This window comes from Lepidothrix coronata, unplaced genomic scaffold (genome assembly GCF_001604755.1).
Source record: "Lepidothrix coronata isolate B3197 unplaced genomic scaffold, Lepidothrix_coronata-1.0 Scaffold75, whole genome shotgun sequence".
In the NCBI taxonomy this organism is placed as follows: Eukaryota; Metazoa; Chordata; class Aves; order Passeriformes; family Pipridae; genus Lepidothrix; species Lepidothrix coronata.
Window position 1 is genome coordinate 5,722,785 of NW_016690255.1, and position 20,174 is coordinate 5,742,958.

At 44.3% G+C, this 20,174-nt stretch overlaps 1 protein-coding gene across 5 annotated transcripts in view; it reads right to left on the bottom strand.

The window, feature by feature from the left end:
* LDLRAD4 (low density lipoprotein receptor class A domain containing 4) overlaps window positions 1–20,174 on the bottom strand; it is a 254,135-nt gene that overhangs the window by 1,710 nt on the left and 232,251 nt on the right. Inside the window, exons 1-3 of one of the 5 annotated variants that reach the window (XM_017819443.1) lie at window positions 15,604–15,648; window positions 11,848–12,002; window positions 1,239–1,292 (exon numbers count right to left, since the gene is read on the bottom strand). In XM_017819443.1, coding sequence (XP_017674932.1) covers window positions 1,239–1,292; window positions 11,848–11,952 — 159 coding nt within the window. In that variant the 5' untranslated portion in view covers window positions 11,953–12,002; window positions 15,604–15,648. Of the gene's footprint in view, window positions 1–1,238; window positions 1,293–11,847; window positions 12,003–15,053; window positions 15,184–15,603; window positions 15,649–20,174 lie in introns of those variants that run through there. The other 4 variants (XM_017819441.1, XM_017819439.1, XM_017819442.1 and 1 more) reach the window with 4 other exon arrangements.

The following is a 20,174-nucleotide window of genomic DNA, read 5'->3' on the forward strand; positions in this document are numbered from 1 at the left end:
AAGCGCTGTGGTTGCTCCACATTTACAAAGAACCAATGAAACAGAGAATGCTTCTCTTTGCCACCCATCTTAGAGATTAAACCCAGCAGATGCTGCGCACACATGCTCCCACATGCATGCATGAGAATAGGTAGAAGGTGCAGGAAGGAGCTAACACACTTGAGAACAGCTTCACGAAGGAAGACCAAGACCCAACACACCTTCTGACATTAAAACATCCAAAGCAAAAGGAAATTATTCTGTTTCTGAACAGAGGAAACAAATTCTCTCTAGTCTTGACAATTGACTAGTTTTACAACAATGTCCCACTACCGAATTTCAGCTGCAGTCTGAGCCTCCATCTCCTACTCCGAGTTAACGTAATACCCTACACATCACCAAAGAATTCAGATGGTCATTTTAGTACATTTTGGAAAGGCCCAGCATAGCTCATGCCTTCACTACCAGAGTGTATCAGGTGTCCTCCTCCCCCTCAGTTCTCAGCCAGGACTCAGCCCCTGGGGAGGACCTACAAAGCTTCTGCACTGTGAATGCAAAAAATGTCCCTGGTATATTAAACCCTGGAGAAAATAAGGCTTTACAAAAGGAAAAGTTCAAGAATTCTGTGAGGTGTTACTGTTCCTCACTTGGTCTATCCCAGATCCACATAGACACATTAGCTTCTCAGATCCAGATCTACCAAACTGCTCTTCTCTTTTTTGGATCCAAGCCGATTCTCAGCCTGTGACCCTCACACATGTAGGACCAACCATGAGGAAGTTCTGCTGTTTGTCACAGGACAGCTGGACCACTCAGAGCAATACACCCACAAATTATTACACAGACCAGGGATATGAACCAGCTGGAAGAAGGCAGGAGACACTGGTGAATGGATATGTGTTGTAAATCCAAGAAAAATTCTGGGACAAGAGCAACTAGTCTCCCAGTTTCCAATGGATCTCAAATTGCTGAGCCACTGCATGAAAGAGACACACCTCCACCACTTACTTGTGAATACCTACATGACACAGGTAGCTGCTGATGGAGATGAGGTGTCAGGTAGGCAGAATTTCATAGTTTTAATAAAAAGGTCTCAGGCATTTATGAAATGGGAGTTAAGGCAGGCTCACACAACTATGTGAACTGCACTGAAAAAGCTTTCTTTACAAAACAGATGCATGTTTTTGAAAGGAACTAAATACACATTACAGGAAAAAGGGAAAGCACATTGGTGAAGATAGTCAGAAATCTGTCAGTACCTCTGAAGCACCCTGGCGCGAAACTGAGCTTTCTGAAGGCCACAAGCACCCTTCCTGAAATGTGGAAGAAAACAACAGAGGAAAAATTAATAGATCACATCACCATCCCGCCTCAATACGGAAGCAGCAAACTGGTTGCAGGTACGAGAATGTGGCAACAAGTGGAGATGACAGGAGACACTTCAGCACCTGTGTGCTGAACGGGTACCTGTCACCTCCAACCCATGATGAGGCCACATCAGTAAGGTTGGCAGGTCTGACAAAGCTGACCTGCCAGCCAGGATCCCAATTACACACCAGAGGCAAAACAGTTCACAACAAAACCTGGCATCTCTAATCTCAGGGAAGCAACAGTCATGCTAAACCCTGGTAACACTGTCAGCTGCTCAATTACCATCATACAGGATAGTCAAGGAGCTGAAGTTTCAGCTGCCAGTTCCCCTCTTCAACCACTTCTCCAACTACCTTCTCAGGCCAAAGTATTTTCTTCCTCATGCCTCCAAACGCTGTTTTGACACTGTACCAGCACTCATGGCAGATAAAAGGGTGAAGAACAGTATGTCAGTAAAGGAAAACAGCTTAAGGTGTACCGTTATTTTTCTTAATTAATTGTTTAGAGTAGAAGTAACTCCTGCAAAGAATGTATTTTATTGGAAAATTTTGAAGCAGGAAAGGACACATCAGAACAACTCTAAGGCACACAACTTCAATCTTGGTGCACAAAGAGAAAATCAAAATGGTCATGACTCTTTTTTTGATGCTAATTCAAGTTTTACAGATAAAAGAAATTTCAAGAACTGGAAGGAAAATGCATACTGTCCCCAAAAGCATTACCATGTATAGAGTACTGTACTGCTTCTTCTCACCATAGCATCTTTCAACATATTTCAGATATAAAAATAGACCCAACTAGATGTTCATCATGACACTCGGAGACCAAAAGCTGTCTGTGATCTTGTCAGGAGAGTCCACTGCAGAGGAAAGCTGCTCTAAGAGCAATCTCCCACAGGATTCAGCTGTTAAGGGAAATGCTTTGAATAACAAAGCTGGTACAATTCTCTTCTGTAGCTTTAGAGAGCAGAGATAGAGGGAGGTTGACAATTGCAATTATTTACAACTTTTCCAAGTATCCTCCTTTGCAAAGGGCCTGATATGAAAGACAAATCTTATGCAGATCCATGTATTTCAGGGCCTAGACAAGTTTTGTCAACAGAAAAAATTGTAACCAACTGTATATATACATATATATACATACTTCTACCCACCTTCCTTTCCATTTTTCCATCACCCAGATGCCCTCACTTTGAAATATCTGAGGGTATGTCTGCACAATTAAAGACAATCAGGTTATCAGCAGTTGACCCAACAGGCTCCAAGCCTGTTCCAACTATTAGTAAGACATATTAGTCAAATCTGAAGTTCTCAATTAACTGCCCCTGAATTACAGGCCATACACAGCCCAAGAACAGATTCCTGAGTGACGGTTTATGCTTAGTGCAACTGTCTTGGTCTCACCTTTAATGTGTTCAGGCTCAGAAGAGCGGGAGAAAAGCAAAATCAATGACCCAACCCAGAATGAAATAAAATCTACTCCCACCACTCACATTATTTAAACTCCCTTATGAAAAGGAGTTCCTGATGTGGAAGTGGAATTGACAACTCCCATCCTAGGGCCCATCTCCCCAAAGACAGGAGAGTAAGAAGAACCAAGGGAGATGGTGCAGCATATGGAGAAAAACTCCTTGCATGGTGATGGAATGGGATCTGCCCACTGAGCCAAGGCACCCAGATCTGGTACCAGACATGCATAACAGAAACAACTTGCTGGAAGTGAGGAGTTGCCTGTTATTTCTACTGCTGATGCCTAAATCCCAGTACAGGAGGCACTGCAGCTGCTACAGGGAACCCACATAGTGTGCCCAGGGCACTGGGATAGTCACATGAAGAGGATCAGACCAAAGGAGCCCAAGGCTATCCCCACTCTGGGATAACTACGTAAGGCAGCAGCTTGGGATGCAGTTGAACTCTGAGGCTGTGAGATCCTTAGGATGTAAGGATGTGTAACAACATGGTTTCTGTGACAGTATGTCACACAGACTACCTGTATCTACCCCCTTCCCTAATGTTTCCTCTGGATAGAGCAGCAGGCTGAATAAATCATTTGGCAGTAGCCAACCCCCAGTAAGATCCCTATCCCAGGAGTCAGAACTCCCCAGGCAGATGGCTGGGTAACATGTGCTTAGCATGCTCACACTTCAAAAACACCAGGCTCCTATAGCACATGTAGACCAACCTTACCATCCATACATGGTTGGTCCAGTGCCACAGTACAGGATTTTCTCATCACCAAGTCCAGACTAACTGACCCAACATAGGAATTTCTGTCCTCCTGAAATTGCTGCATCCCCCACATGAGACTTACTACCTACCTTAAAGTCTTTATTTCAGGGAAATCCTTCCTCCTCTGCACTGGGTAGATACAATCTAACCCAAAGGTAGGTGCCCACCTACTCCACTGTTCTTGGGGTGATGTCCAGGGGTTGAGAGGAGAAGAAAGTGTTGCAGAAGGAAAATATACCCCTGACCTTTTTTCTCCCAAGAAGTAGATTTAAGAAATAACATGATACAACTACCATGAACAATGTGGGGTGACTTACACAGAGGGAAAGCGCTATTTCTTCCTCTCTCCTTGTCCCTTTACTTACAAACCTTCAGTCGGCAGTTAAAATACTTCCCTATGTTCAGATCAGTGAAAATCAGATGAGAACTGACAGCATTTGTATTTCTATTTCCTGATATTGTCCTCTCTTTGTGTTTCAAAATATAAGGTAGACTGGTCTAACGATTAAAAAAACTACTTTTGACTTCTTTCCACTGTTTTCTCATCCCACTTCTCACCCTGTGAGCAAGACAAAAGCAGGCACAAGCAATATGGATTGGCACCACAGCTAACCAGCCACCAGGCCTGGCACACACTTCCAGCCCCAGTACCACACCACCCAGAATTAAGCCGACAAGGCACTTCCCAACTCCCACATTCAGTTGCTGGCAGTTCTGCTCGATGGCCCCTCACACCAAATGCCCAGAGATTTGTACAAGTAGCTCTCAGGTATGCACAAATAAGATTAAACCTGAGCAAATCCAATTTACCCATTTTTTGATGTGGGCAGTACCTCATTTACCTGCTTCTTATAGTTACTCAGTAACTAGCCACCTTTACTTGCTCCTTCTTAAAGAGATGAAAAGGTCTTCAGGCATGAGTTTCAATACTTAAAAGTAACAGGTAGAGAAAGCTTATACATTTATTATCTATATTGTATTAATCTTTAACATTGTTAGGCTTTCAAGTGAAAATCCTAGCACCTACAAATAACACCAAGCAAGAACAATCATAGGGATCCACCTATGTCTTTTGCTGACCTTTGCCATTTTTGGATTTCACAACAATTTACAGAAATTAATTTTGCGATTAGGTTTTTAAATAACAGCATCATTTAATAAATTCAGCTGAGTGATTAGTTAATTATGGTGAATTATCTTATGGTGATGATTATTTAACTCAGTATACAGAGCTTCGGAGACTGCATAAGCCTAAGATAATTTGCTATTTTGTATTTTACAAAGGTTTAGAGCCTCTACAATTAAACAGTGTAGGAAGATGACTTTTTGAGGACATTTTTAAACACTGGAGCACACAGTGTCATCTAACTGTCTCAGCTGAGCAGGAAAGACACTTAACAAAAGAACAATTTTTAAATCAGGAGAAGTTATAGCTAAAAATTTACACTTAGTAACGAAATCTCAAACTGTAACAAAGTAAAAGGATCCCTTATTTCAGCAGGGATAATTTTCTTCATAGTAGCAAGTATAAGGCCATGTTTTGGATCTGTGAGGAAAATGATGTTGATAACACAGGGATGTGTTTGCACTTATACAGTGTAAAGGCCTTGTCTGCTCATCACCCCACCCCACCAGCGAGGAGGCTGGAAGTGCACCAGGAGTTGGGAGGGGACACAGCCAGGACAGCTGATCCCAAGTGACCACAGGGACATTCCACACTATATGGCGTCATGTTCAGCATACAGAAATGGGGGAAGAAGAAGGAATGGGAGGACTTTCGGGAGTAATGGCATTTGTCTTCCCAAGTCACCGTTGCACGTCATGGAGCCTTGCTGTTCTGGATGCGGACAAACACCTGCCTGCATATGGGAGGTGGTAAATGAATTCCTTGTTCTCTTTGCTTGTGTGCACAGCTTTTGCTTTACCCATTGAACTGCCTTTATCTCAACCCACAAGTTTTCTCACTTTTACCTTCCTGATTCTTTCCCCCATCCTGCTGTGAGCAAGTGGCTGTGTGGTGCTTAGTTGCCAGCTGGGGTTAAACCATGACAATCCCATATAATCCAAACTTTTCTTTTTTTCCTGACTGTTAAGGAGATTTTCAGGCTTTCTCCACTTTTAAGTTCCTGAGAAATAGAACTCCGCTTGAAATTATGTTTCCTGAGAAAAAAAAGTCAATTTTCCACTGTCTAAAATGCATTAAAATCATTAAGGTCCCTTTTTTCTCCCTAACTCAGATTTTTATTTTATTTTTTTTTTCATATATTAGTGTACACACAAATATATATGCTTCTTTTGCAAGTGAAATGTTTCAGACAGCACTGTAGTTTCCTATTTTGGCCCTAGGTGGTACAGTACACCACATTAAAGCAGTGGCTTGCTGAAAACACTCCAGGAAGGCACAGGGGCTTGTTCCTCCCTGTCTCCTCCTGGGTGCTACAGACCATCGCAGCTTTGAAGATGGCAACATTTTCCCTGCCAAACACAAGCAAAACAAACTATTGTGCTGTCCCCAACTGAATGACGAGTATTGCAGAAGGACTGCTTGTTCCTTTAAAAGCTGTGTTTCCTCAAGGGCAGGAAAGGTGACGGTGTCTGGCAGAGCAGTGCATAGTACCAAGGAGAAGCACTAGAGCATTATGGAGAGTGCCAAATCTCTCACATGTAATCTGCCTCCCTACACTTACTGCAATTATTTCTGTTACTTAATGCTTTAAAACTTTTATTTCTTCAACTTCACAGCACTTCATCACTTCAGGTAATCTTCATTTCATTCAATTGAAGGGAATAAGTACTATTACCCCATCCTCCTTTGGAGATGAAGCAAGTTGCCCAAGATGACACACTGAGTCAGGAGCCACCCAGAGCCAGGGCTCCTCACTTCTAGTCCTACCTGCAGATTTCCTAGACAATCCTGCCCTTATTAAAGATACGTTGACTGTACTATGGTAGACTTCAAAGTGTGGCAGCCATGCACACTGTCCCTCCTGGCAACACTCTCCTAAGGAAAGGCAAGCCTGCGTCCCTCAAGGAGACAGCAGGAGAATATAGTACATGTCCAGCCCCTGCCAACTGATGACTGGTACAAACAAAAAGATTTGGCAAAGCAGGGTAATCTACAGCGTTCACACTCCCCTGGCTGTAGACTGGGTTCTTGTTCCCAGTGGGATTTTCTTTCTTTTGCATATGTCAGTAAGAAAGTGAGAATGAGTGGCCCAGGGACACTAGCAGGGAACAAAAGGAATAATGCCAAAATCAGTAGGAAACAATTTAGAGACCAACAGGAAAGACTAACATTTGAAATTACTAACAAATCCCTGAGCTGCCAATTATTATTATTTTCTGTCACCCTCCTGATGTTCCCTTTTTATTCTGAAATAGCTGATTCAGGACAGAAGGAAGTATTTCTTAAGCTGTGCTCCTGGAGCTTGGCATTCCAGACCACCATTATCAATGCAAGTTCTAATGCAAGCTGACTAGCCCTAACAGCAGTGCTGCCCTCAGTGCTGGGAGGCAGAGGCTGGCCAGGATGAGCATCTCATGTGATGGATGCGGGGACTTTGCTGCCAGGAGTAGGCCTGGGGCAGTCCAACTGTTCAGTACTTCTTCAACATCCACTTTATAAAAGAAGACGACGCAAAGACAGAAGCCACCAGGATGGAGAGAAGGAATGAATTTAGGAACATCAGAAGCTCATTAAGTACCTCCCTGTAAGTCACTTAGTTAATCTCTTTCCCATCAATGTCCCCCTGGAAATCACTGGTGATGACACTAAGAGTTAATCATGAGGAAAGCAAGATTTATCTTTTGTCCCAGCAAACAGCAGAGTGCCACAGCAGCAGCTCAGCTGAGGCTACCTACATTCCTGCAGGATTCTTTTGGTTAGCAGCAACACTGTCCTCCCAATACAATGTCAGACCTCCCAAGGCACAGCCAGCAATGCTGCAACATGTAACTCCCCTGGAATATCAGACACAACTACCCAGCGCATGGATGTACCTTTCTAAGGCTCCCACATGGCTCTGCCCCAAAACCCCCCAGCACTGCCAGTAGCATCAGTTGCTCCCCCACAAGAGGTTGTGTTGTCCTAGTAAAGCAGCCCTGAGCATGCTCCTGGTATATTCCATACCCTGCAGCCTTCTTATCCCTCTCAGGTGTTCTGCAAACCTTGGCTTGCTCCCAGCTATGAAGCCAAACGCTGATGGATGAGCCAGCAGGGGGAAATTGTTCAATATTTTATCCATTGTGATATGGACACCATTTAGCACCTTGCAGCCTTACTTCAGACTGCCACTCACATCAACATGGTTGTCACTCAGCATCATTCCAACTCTCACAGTTATGACCACAAAACTCTTACTTCTGCTAATGTTAAAACAAGACTGGAGTGTTTAATAGCCTCATTAGGAGAGGGCAGGCAGCATCCTCAGCAGCACTGCTGCAGAAGCATCCACTACTCCTGAGCAGTGTTTGTCCTGCCCTTGGCTGTGAACTGTTTAAAGCCTCAGCACAGTAACCAAAGTAATAAAAAAACCCAAAGACCAGGCAAAAGACTAGAAGATGAGACTCCAGAGGGGATAAAAACTAAAAAAAGAAAAAAACAACAAACCAAAAAACTAAAAACAAAAAAAAAAAAACCAAAAAAAAACCAAAAAAAAACCAAAAAAAAACAAACCAAAAAAACCCAAACAAACAACAACAAAAAACCACGAAAAAGAAAAAAATATATCGATGAAGTGGTGGTTAGACAGAAGAGCATATTGACAGGACAGGTGCACAACAATGACTTTTTAGCATATGCTTGTCAAGGAGAAACTTTTTTTCTATGATTGGTCCCTTTTCTGTCTTTCAAATGTTACTAACACGTGTGACTGCAGTGGTATTTCATCTTTTTAATACTCTAATTTCCAACTAGGCCTGGAATTTGAAATTCTCATTACCATACTTTTTAAATCATGTTTGTTTTGTTTGTGGATGTTTGTTTCTGTCTTTTTGTTTGGTTTTTTAAAACATTAAAGAAGTTCAACCAGAAAAAGAAACCCACAAATACCTTTTATTTCATTATTTCTGAGGCCTGACCCATGAGTTTTACAGGTGTGAGGCTGGCAATAAAGGCAGCAGCTAATTTATCTGATCACTACACTCTGTAGATGAACCAGAATAAGCGATATACCTGTTCAATAGTTGGTCTTTATATAGCCAGAAACCTGTGCAATTCAGCCACCACTTAGCTGTTGGAAGGCATGATTATCTAGAAATAGGACAGGCTTGAAGAAAAGGAAAATTCAAGGTAACAAAAGGACCAAAAAAAAAAAAAAAAAAGCCCCATCTAAACAGGAAAGGCTGGATTCTACACCTTGATATACTTCTGCTACCTCAGTTACATGACAGGGTATTCAATTTATAGTTCACCACAGGAACTACCCAAGAGCCAATTAATTTGCTTTACCATTTTCAAGAAATACATCTGAATTTCCTCTATTTCCATTCACTATTTCTCCACCAACAGAAGGCCTGAGTCAGACTAATATTTTCTTCAGACATTAGCAGTTAATAAACATTTAATTTTTTAGTTTAATTTTAATCAATTAAGTTTTCAGAGTCTATATACTGTTAAAAAATATTCCCTTGGAAGACAATCTGCTTATGGATAGCACACGCACACAGAACAAGGCCTGCATGTTGAAAAAATAAATATATTTTAAAAGTGTATAATCTAACCTGCATCTTACTGCTCACACTGTCCATTCTTGTGTGACTCACTCCACTACGGACAATGAGAACAGACTGGTCGTTTTCAGCTCTTCATCACAGAGGTTTTCTGACCCTCATGCACCACACCACTTTTAAAAGTTTGTACTGCACAGCCAGTTTCTATCAGAATTTCCTTCTAACACCCAAGGAAAATTCAATGTTTTTGACATCTGAACTTAAGAAACCTCTAAAGCCTCATCCCCTACAAGTATGGCCTTCTTGTAAGAACAGCTTCAGCTTATCAGAAATTCAGATGAGTAATAGTGATGACAAACGTATACCAGAAGGTTTTCAGAAGAATTAGTAACCAGTTCTTGCCATCCAATCATTGATTCCCACAAAGTGCTCACATGGCTATGATTATCATTACTTATAAGGGTGTCAAACTGAAACTGAGTCAGTGTTTTAAAAATTATTTAAAAGCAGTTCTGGATACTAAGAGTGCCTTCCAAGTTCCTGCTGCCAAACTGCATGTTCTTCTTCACAAGAAGGTGATATTTTCTCCCTTGTGCACAAGAGAAAAAAACCCCACCACTGGCTCTGATAACAGACAATACTAATGAACCATACAAAGGAAATAATGGGTTACTTCATGCATTTGACAGCTTACTGCAGTTTTAAAAGATTTGTGAAGATGAAAATGCATTTCATTTATCTGAAACTACTTCATTTTAGGGATTTGTAGCAATTATAGCCAACGTTTTTCAGGCAGAAGTGTGATTTTTGAATTACAGTGTCCATTTCAAAGCAACATTCAAATTAATCTAGTCAATTTTTCCAGCCCTGAAGTCCACAATGTTAAGGTATGACAGTTCCAGTTTCATCTGTAACCAAATTAGAGTTAAGCATTCCTACACTATCAAAGTGTTAAGGAATGAGACAACCTCTCCTTGAGGCAGCTCCTTTCCTAGGAGCCCCCCTCCACAGCCTCCAAGGTAAGAGATATTCACCCCAGCAAGAGGGCACAGGTGATGTGCTAAGCAAGAGCTTTGGGAACCCTCTATTGTCACACTTTACAGTTGACTTTCAGGAGAGAGCTGCCAATTGTCAAGACTGCCAGGGGTGCAGCTCCACAGCAGTTGCTCAGGTCCAGCCCTGGCTGTGGCATCCCTGCCTCTTCCCATCAGTGCTCCCTCCCCTGCCTGGACATTTCCCTCACTGACCTGGCTGAAATCTAACTGTAAGGGAAAAAAAAAAAAAACAAGGCAAAAAACAAACAACAAAACACAAAAACTGAAAAAAACCCCAAACAAACAAAAAAAACCAAACAAAAAAAAAAAAAAAAAAAAAAACCCCAAAAAAAAAAAAAAAAAAAAAAAAAAAAAAAAAAAAAAAAAACAAAACCCCAAACAAACAAAAGCAAACAAAACACTCCCCCCAAAAAACCAAACAAACAAAAAAACAATTAGCCTTCAGCCAGAGTAGTTCCCTGAGGCCTCTCACCATGACCTTGGCAGCTCCCTAAGGAGCACAAAGAGGGAGGAAACCTAGGACTGGGATGGATAAAAAGGCAAGACTGTGGAATTAGAAGTGGTGTAAACCATTACTGGACCACATCTCTCGATTACAATCAGGACTTTTTTTTTGACAGTGAAATGAAGGTGTGAACCTAATGCTCTTACCAGGAATTCAACACATCAAAAGGCTACCCTCCAAAATGGCCTCTTACCCACTGCTGTCAGCAAAGAGGCCAAGGGCATCACTCTAGGGATACTGAAAAGCACATCAGAAAAAAGGACCTCCCTCCAACACCACAGCACACTGCACAGCTTTGGCTTCAGGGGGATGTTCCAAGGTCAGGGAGACTCTATGGTTAACCGTCACAAGGGAGCAGAGCATCCCACTCAGCAAACTCCAGGCTCACAAAGCAAGTTAGGTGCCCATTTACTGTTGGGTTGACTAAATACAGCCTTAACAAGTCTTGACTGAGATTCCATCTTAAGTCTTGGACTCCGTAACAACACATCTTAAACACTTCAAGTCCTTGGAGGGATCCTTTTTCTAGTCTCTTTTATGTGTTTGAGTGAAACAAACTCTACATTTTCCTGCCCTTACTGGGACAGTGTTTTGGATCCAGCAAACAGCTATTGCAGCTTCACAAAAGAGTAACAGCAATAAAACTCCAGGGTATCAGTAAATATACGGAAAGTCACAACAAGGTGTATTTCAAATCCTTGTAACCCAGGTAATCTCCATTCATTACCCTTCCACTTTCAAATTACAGCAGCGGCAAACAGAATGTCATATCTGAGCCTCCAAATGCAAAATGAATACAGGCTACATAAAATATAGCAGGCTCTAAAAATAATCAAAGACAGCATGCCTTGAATTTATGTTTTGATTTTGTTTCCTACTGACAAATACAACCCCAGCAAGAGACCTAACTATAGGCAGTATTACAAGTGATATCAAAAGTTTTTCCAACAGTTGCCCGTACCAGAGCTCCTCAGGAGGCTTTGCTGCAGGCCCATACAGCACAAGGAAAAAGAATTTGGTGCAAGGGGCTCATACTCACCGTCTGCAAAGTTTCTTCCTGTCTTCTGCTTTGGCTCTGTCGGTTGATAAAAGAGCGTGTCGAGAGTTTGTAATGGTTCAACAAGCAGATGATCACTACCACCATAACAGTTATAACCACGATTATAATGATGATTTGAACAAACTCCAGTTCAGCTAAAACAAAGAAAAAAAAGAAAGAGGTAAATGTGTCATTAACACACAAAATTAACCATCAAAGCAATAATCTGAAAAAACCCTCATTATTTCATCAAGATTGATCTGGCATGTGATACTACTGCTGTCCATTCTGCAAAGCTTGGTGAAGAAAACTGTTCTAAGACGTATGAAAATTATCTAATTTTTGTCAGAGCAAACTGATCGGTATGAGTGGCTGCAGGTCACAATTAAGAAGCTTCTTGGTGATTCTTCTCTGCAGCCTTCTCAGGTAATAAACTCCTCAGCATAAACACCACAGACAAGCCTTCTGGATAACGTTTTCACTGTGTGGGGGAAACAAACCAATAAACCACCCCCCCACCCCCCCTATTTTAACAGCCACCTGTACTGCCAATAGAGTCCAGAGGGTTCCATAAGCTTCAGAGCAGAGATCATGTAGAGTGGAATCAGGATGTTGTATCTAGTACACTACCCTTAGTTTTTTATCAACTAAATAGCTTGAAAGCTATCTAACTAGAGTGGAAAACTTTTATCCTACTGAATCTACACACAATGCCTTTTTCAATTACTAACTTCCCCCCCCCAACTAGCTCTTCTAGGACTTACCCGTTCAGATAAAAATGTAAAAAGAGATCTGGTACTCTAAAACAAGGTATGTTCCACCATGGTTAAAAATGAAACCAGGGCCTTGGATGTTGCAAGAGATAAAATTACAATGAAGTCCATTAGAGACCATCATCTTATCTGAAGCCCTGCCTATAACTACAAATATTAATATATTTAGAAATGAGTCACTCTTGCACCCTTTTGGTTACACTGGAGCAGCGAGGATGAGCAACACAAGGGGAAAAATTGCCCTTTGGAGTTACTGAGTTGCTGATATTTCTATGGAAACTGCATTGCTCACAGGGAATGCTCTCATCTTGAAAGACAACTCCAGTTAATGGGAGGTCTTTGGTTGCTAGGCTGGTAGAAAAAGCAAGTAAGCAGCACAAGTTGCTCACTTTCAGTACTTTCCAAAAAGGGCACTACTTTTTGAATGCAAAAACATGAACTTCAGGGAACCAATATTAAATTTCTGTTTTAAAAAGCTTAACATGAAAAGAGAGATAATGACATATGAAGATGAAAAGACAAAGCAAATATCAGAAAACAAGCCTCCCCCCTTCCGATCTCCAATTTGTAGAGACTCTCAGCTTTCTGTGTGACAGCAGCACATTTGGGCAGACACAATATGACTATGAAGCTGAGGTAGAAAAATGCCATTCACACATAAAATCCAAGATGAACCTGTGGTAGAACTAAAGGAAATGCAAGGCTGTTTCATTATTTTAAGATTTCTTGTGAACAAAACTTCAGACCACAGATGCTGCAAGTGTGCTGGTATTTAGTGGAGGCTGGTGTCAAGGTCCACCTGTCTGCCACAAGCTACCAGCAGGCACAGCCACACCACCATCTAAGCGCTGAGGGTCCACAATCTCCTCAGTAGGAGTAACTAAGCCTACTTAAAGCTAAGGAAAGAGTAAAGGGCAAAAATACACCTATCACTTAATTTCTCTTTGCTGTTAAGTACCATCCACTCATCATTAAGACCACTAACATTTTCAAAGAATTTGATTAGTCAGTGTTTCATGCTCTGCTTTTGCTATCAATCCCATATGCAGTGCAGCAACCTTTCTTTTTCCCCTCTCTTCTGGAAGTTAACAATGTCAGCACCGAAAGATCAAAAAGCAGGAAGCACAGAATTAATTAAAAAAGGAACCCACCAAAACCACACTTAAGTAAAAATCAGTTTTTCTTGGCTCAGAAGTGCAGAATACAGACTTTACACAGTTGACAACTGCTGCAATTCACATTCTGTGGCTACTGAAGTACTAAACGGTTTCTTCACCCAAACCTTTTATTTGGGTCCAGGTCATACTTTAGACTGGAAATTGAGAGACTGTTGCTAAAGGGCAACATGCAAAACAAGCAATGTTGATTTAGGCTTTCCTAGAATGCAGAGATCACTGCAATGACATGTTACTTCTCTGCCTGCCAAGGGCAGAGTCTTCTAAATTTATCAAGGCCCCTGCATTTCAGTGGCAAGGGACAGTACCTCTCCATTAGAAATAAATTATTTGGTCTGCAAGCACTTCCCTTGGGAGGGAATAATTTGAAAGTGTTTGACTAAAACATGGTCATATAACAAAGAAAATAAAAAGCAGAGCACGCAGGTGTGAGCACAAAAGATTTTCCAAGTCCAGCTTTACATTGCAAACACTAAACTGCAACAAAACACCTTACGGAGGCTCAGGACAATTTCCTCACTGGAAAGTACAGGGAAAAGAAAGGTAATTTTTAATCTCTTCTTCCTCCAGACTGACACTCCTGCTGCTCATTAGGTTATTAACAGGAAAAAGCAAAGACACAAGTGCAGCAGCAGTCTGTATTTGCTGGCACTGATCAAGGCCATTTAAATAGTTCCTGGCGGCTGCTGACAGGCACTGGGTCACCCCGGCCCCCACCGCCTCCCCTGCTCTGCTGCCCAACACCTGCCAGGCGCGAAGGGCCACCGCCTTCCAGACAGGCATCTCCTCCTGCCTACTTTTCCTTTCGGAAAAGAGACCGGGGGGGGGCGGTTGGGGGGTTCAGGAAGAGAAATTATATGGTTTTACCTCCCCGACTCTATTACGCTCACATATATCCGTTTCTTTACACTCCAGAATCAACATTTCTAACAAAAATTCTCCTGGGAAATAATTAAAACAAAAAAACCAAACCAAAACACAATGTTTCAGGGTAAACGCCCAACACGGAAAAGGCAACTACACGCTGAATGAAAACACCTCAGAAAAGCATGAAGAGAGATAAAAAATTTGCAACCCTACCAGCAACTACACAAGCCCGTCACCCCGAGCACTCCCCCGCAGAGAGACCCCCCAGCCCGGGCGCATCCTGCCCTGCGCCCCGCGGCTCCGCAGGCGGGCGCTCCCCGGGCGGGCCGGGCTGCCCGGTGACCCAGGACCGCATCCCGCGGCATCCCTGCCCCTGCGGACACGCGGGTACCTCTTTCCAACAACAGGTCTTTTAACCGCGCATCCTTCACCGCTGTCCTGTTAAGCCGCTCACTGGACATGCTCGCCTCCGGCGGGCGGGGGGCTCAAGCCGCTCCGCCAGCCCCCGCATCACCGGCGGCCCCGGGCTCCATCCGGCGAGGGGAAGGGGGAGAGACACCGTCCTCAGGCGGCCCGCCGGGCCCTACGCGGGGCCGGAATGACGGACGGACGGACGGACAGGCTCCCGCCCGCGCCTCTCCGCGGCGCTCGGACCGCAGCCACCGCCCCCCGGCCCCGCCGAGCCCCCCGCCGCGCGGGTGCGCGCACGCACGGGCACCAAGGGCCCGCCGGGATCCGCGTCCCGAGCAAAAGGAATAATAATACTAAAAAAAAAAATTTTTTTTTAAAAATTAAAAAACCCCAACACTAAAATAAATAAATAAATAAAAAAATGTCAACCGGCGAGAACAAAAAGAACGGGAAGGCGATGATGCCCCGCTGCTCCCCGAGCCCCGCCGCGGGGCCCGGAGCGCGGGCAGGGAGGAAGATGCGTAGCTTACCCGGCGCCGCCGCCCCGCCGCTCTTTAAGCCCGGCCCGGCGCGGCGGGCGCTCGGGGCACCCCGGATCCGCCGCCTGCCCCGGCCCGCCCGCGCCTGCGCCGCCGCCCGCACCGCCCCCGCGCACGTGCGCGCGCCCCGCCCCGCCCCGCCCCGCCCGGCCGGGAGTGAGGGACTGCGGGGACAGCGGGAACAGCGGGACAGCCGCCCGGGGCCTCGGCGCTCCGAAGGGCACAGGCAGGGAAATCTCGCCCCCAGCGCCACACAGCCAGCGAGAGTAATCGCAGGAATCCTCCCAGCTGCGCGGCCGCGGCTTCCTTACCCAAAGTCATACGGGGAGTCGGGATGTGTGTGCGCTGTGTGTGTGCGTGCGTGCGTGTGTAAAATATTAGGGAGCTGCATCCTGAAGCAATACTGTAAAATAATAACCATCAGAAGGAACAATGCCTGTAACATCGAGAGTTATAAAAGAAAAATAGAAGAAGAGGAGAAAGGAGAACACCGGGGATTTTGGGGACATGGGCTCCAGTCTCATGTGTGTTTCTTTGGCAGAACTCATCAAGGTGTGCAAATATCTAAAGGGAGGGTGTGCTGAGAGGATGCAGCCAGGCTCTTCTTGGTGGTGCCAAGCAATAGAACAAGAGGCAACGGGCAGAAACTGACGCATAAGAAGTTCCACCTGAGTATGCGGAAGAACTTCTTTACTGTGCAGGTGACAGCACACTGGAACAGAGCCCAGAGAGGTTCTGGAGTTTCCCTCAATGGAGATATTCAAGAACCGTCTGGATACAATCCTGTGCCGAGTGCTCTAGGACAACCCTGCTTAAGCAGAGACGTTGGATCAGATGACCCACTGTGGTGCCTTCCAGCCTGACTAGCTCTGTGAAACTCCCAGCCCCTGAACCTCGCTGCCGCTCTTAAGCCACTGTGCCTGCCCCAGCCCTCCCTCCCACTAAGCCAGCCTTTCTGATGCCTTTCTGGCTGATGAACCCAGGCAGATGGGTTCCCCATGCCTGTCTACACCTGTATTCACACTCAGAGCACTGCAATGGAGGCCAGTAGCAGGTACTTAAGGCTGTCCCTGCAGCTGCTGCTCACAGGAGCAGCACAGTCCTACAGTGTCCCTGCCACACTGGGAAGCACCATTAGCATTATATCCCTTATTAGTGCCATGTCCCTCAACTCCCAGATGTTCCTCCTATACTGGCTTCACCAGCTTGGCCAAGCCTCCTCCTGTTCCTAGTTACTTCTCTGGATTATGGTGACATCCCCAAAGCACCAGATAAGACCACTGTGTGTCTACATGAGCAAGAAAAGAGATTTCACCCTCTGGTCTGCACTTGGCCAGCACCTGGGAGCTCCTGAAAGTAGAGGAGCTGGGCCTCAGCACTGGCGAGGCTTCGGCCCCTCTCCCAGTTGGGCTTGGGCTCGCTCAGATCAGCTTCACACCAGCACTGCTCTCCCTCACACACAACAGTCCAAGCCCCCAGGACACACTCCAGGGGATCAGTCAGACCCACTGCTCCTCACATCTTTCATATTTGCAAATCCCATGGACCAGCCTCAAAAAAAAAAAAAATTATCTCCTAACTCAAAGTCAAGCAGCAAAAACCAGGAGGGGAAAGAGGCTGAGATGAGTAGGCCTGCTTGCAGTCACCTATCAAGCTAGCACTATGAAGAGCCAGGGGGCTAAAAATATTAGGGAGACATATCCTGCTATATATATCCACGGCACATAACAGGGCCCTCTCAATTGGTTACAGGCTATCCCCACTGTCTGGATTTATTAAACCGTTGTTGACGTTTAGCTTGATACTGCAAGGTCTAAGGCCTCAATCCAAACAGAAGAGTCAAGCTGGGGGACAGTGATTGTGGACTGTAAATAAATATCCTTTGAGAGTTCCTAGAAAAGCAGAATGAGTTTAAATTATATGTCGATGGAATGTTTTTGTGCAAGTGGAGTATTAACCAACTACAGCACTGTTACCAGCAGAGAGAAGTAATTCAGTACAGATAGCAGATATGGAGCACCTTCAAAACTACAATCTGATTGCCGCTAGACTACTTTGAAAACAATTAATTCAACAGATAGGTCTTCTACACACGGCTGTTATGTGGGCATACCCACTCTTGTGTACAGAGTTGCTGCTGAGGCCAACTACCTTCCTGTTGCAAACTCTTTGTTGTCAAGGACATTGTAAAACAAAGTTTCTGAACCAAAGACTGACTCACATATATCATTCCCCAACCTCATGTTTAAAATGAGAAGCTGGTTTTAGATGAGTGTAGTTTAAAGACTACAAAGAAAGCAGAAAACAAAACAAATTAATATATTGGCATTAATGCTGTACTTTGGTCTCCTACAACTGAAGCATGTGTGTTTAGAGTCTTTTCAGTCTCTGAAGGGCATTAACCTACAGCATAAAACAACTGCTTTGGCAAGACTGGGGATTCGGCACATAGATTGAGAAATAACATCCTTTACTCCCTCTTTAGCCCACTACTTCCCTACCCACCAAAATTTATTTAATATTATTGTACAAGTGCAGGCACAATGACTGTGAAATGGTTACAGACTTCTGTATCCATTAGTAGTGCACCTGATAAGCATCCTTGAGAACATCCTCAGAATAATATTTGGCTCGTCACTTATTTATTAAGAATTTATCATGAACTGTTTAATGAAAATCAAGCCCTCTAGGGACTGAACAACCGTGCACCAAATGCCAGACAGCCCATAAAAGCTGATCTGTCAACTAGGATGGGGGACCAGTTTCCTGCTGACATTCCCCTCCCAGCAGCAGGCTCCACCATGACCTCTGAGCAGGACAGCTCCCCTGGCTACAGGCTTGAAGTTCCTTAAGCAGGCTCTGGCACACAGAGTTGTAATGCTCCTCCACAAGCCATTAGAAGTCTAGCATATTAATGATAAAGCCAAGGGCTAGTTAAACTTGGTAACACTTAGGTGAAATTTTATAAAGGATGCGTTCACTGACCTGTCTCCTCAGGTCAGTACTGGGAAAACAAAAAAACTCACTCTGGAACCCACAAGAACAAAACCTGATATTTTTTATTTTACTATTAGTAAAGGTGTTAATCTCAAGTGTAAGGAAACATAGTCATGTCTTGGTGACCAAAACTGGACAGATGCTGCTTTCTCAATATGAGTTTCGTGTTTCTGCTACTTATCCCTTTTTTTTCTCTGCTTTTCCAAAGACATTACTGACTGTGGGCAGGATCTTGGCCAGCCCTTACTCTGAAGAGCAAGAGAATAACCACAGTCTTGAAACTGGAAAATAAGGGTGTGTTTCCTCCTGCCTGCAGTCAACCCCATGGGGTCACTCACTTGGGGAATGTGGATGGCAGGTGTGTGTGGAGAGGTGCTTCCCCCTCTCTGCACTGTGATGCAGCTCAGAGCCACGTGTGTAACTTCAGCCCAAAATCCATCTGGTACGGGCATAAATCTACAACCATTAACACTTCATGCAGGGCCATGTGTCCTCACGTGACTCTTCCAGGCAGCATCAGAATGATGCTTCATGGTCAAAGCCATGCTGGGGCAACACATGCCTGCCATGGGGGAGCCATGCTTTCACTCCCTGGCCAGCCAGGCTGTGATGCCCACACAGCAGCCCTGTGGGTCTTTGGAACTACCCAGATAATCATTGCCTGATCCAGTCTCAGCCCTGTGTCAAGCTAGCAGCCATGGCAGCATGGCCCCAGCTTCTTCCTACCATCCCAGCGCACTTGCAGATGGCGACATGGCCGAGGCACAAATAAGCCAGACCAGGTCTCTGCTCCCAGGAGAAGAAGTCAAATTGCTTGCTGCGTGAACACTGATGCCAACACAAAAAAAGGATACAAGCGATGGTCAGGGAGGGGCAGAGCAGGAGACCAGGACCATCTCCATTTCTGGACCTGGACAGGCTTCAGGCAACTGCAGATGCACCCACTGAATGCCCCATGCCCCCACCGCTTAAACTGCCACCTCCTGGGGTGAATTTTTACCTTTTTGGTTAAATCTGGAGTTTATAGGTTAAGTTTGTCAGAACTCAACACATTTACAGAAGAATGGCACCACCTCAGGGAAAGGAAAAGTGCTTTTCTCATAGGCAGTAAATTCAAGTAACTTATTTGCCAGCAGATACGTATGTAGATGTATTATGTTGTGTGTAATGTGATTAGGTGCAAGGGACAACAGATGGAAGCACTGTGGAGAGATTAGCAAAACAACCCAAAAGAAGTAAGTTTGGTGGAGGTAAAAAGGCAGTGTTTAAGGCCTCTAAATTAACTCCCTGTTAAAGCTGTTCTTTACTCTGCATTAATAGGAAGGATTAGGAAATTGAAGGAGTCCTTCATATGCACAGGTAGTTGCACAGCCTGAGTGGTCCCTGTGCTGGCCAGGCATGCAGTGGTTTGTTTTCCTGTACTGGAAGGAGGGTTCAATCAGGGACACTGAATTATAACATGCTGATTTAAAAGTAATCACCGTTTCAGACCTGACTAGCCTTGGCTCTGTTTACACTGGCGAGTGAGAAAATCTACTTATGAATTATCCCCACTGCAGTTCTAT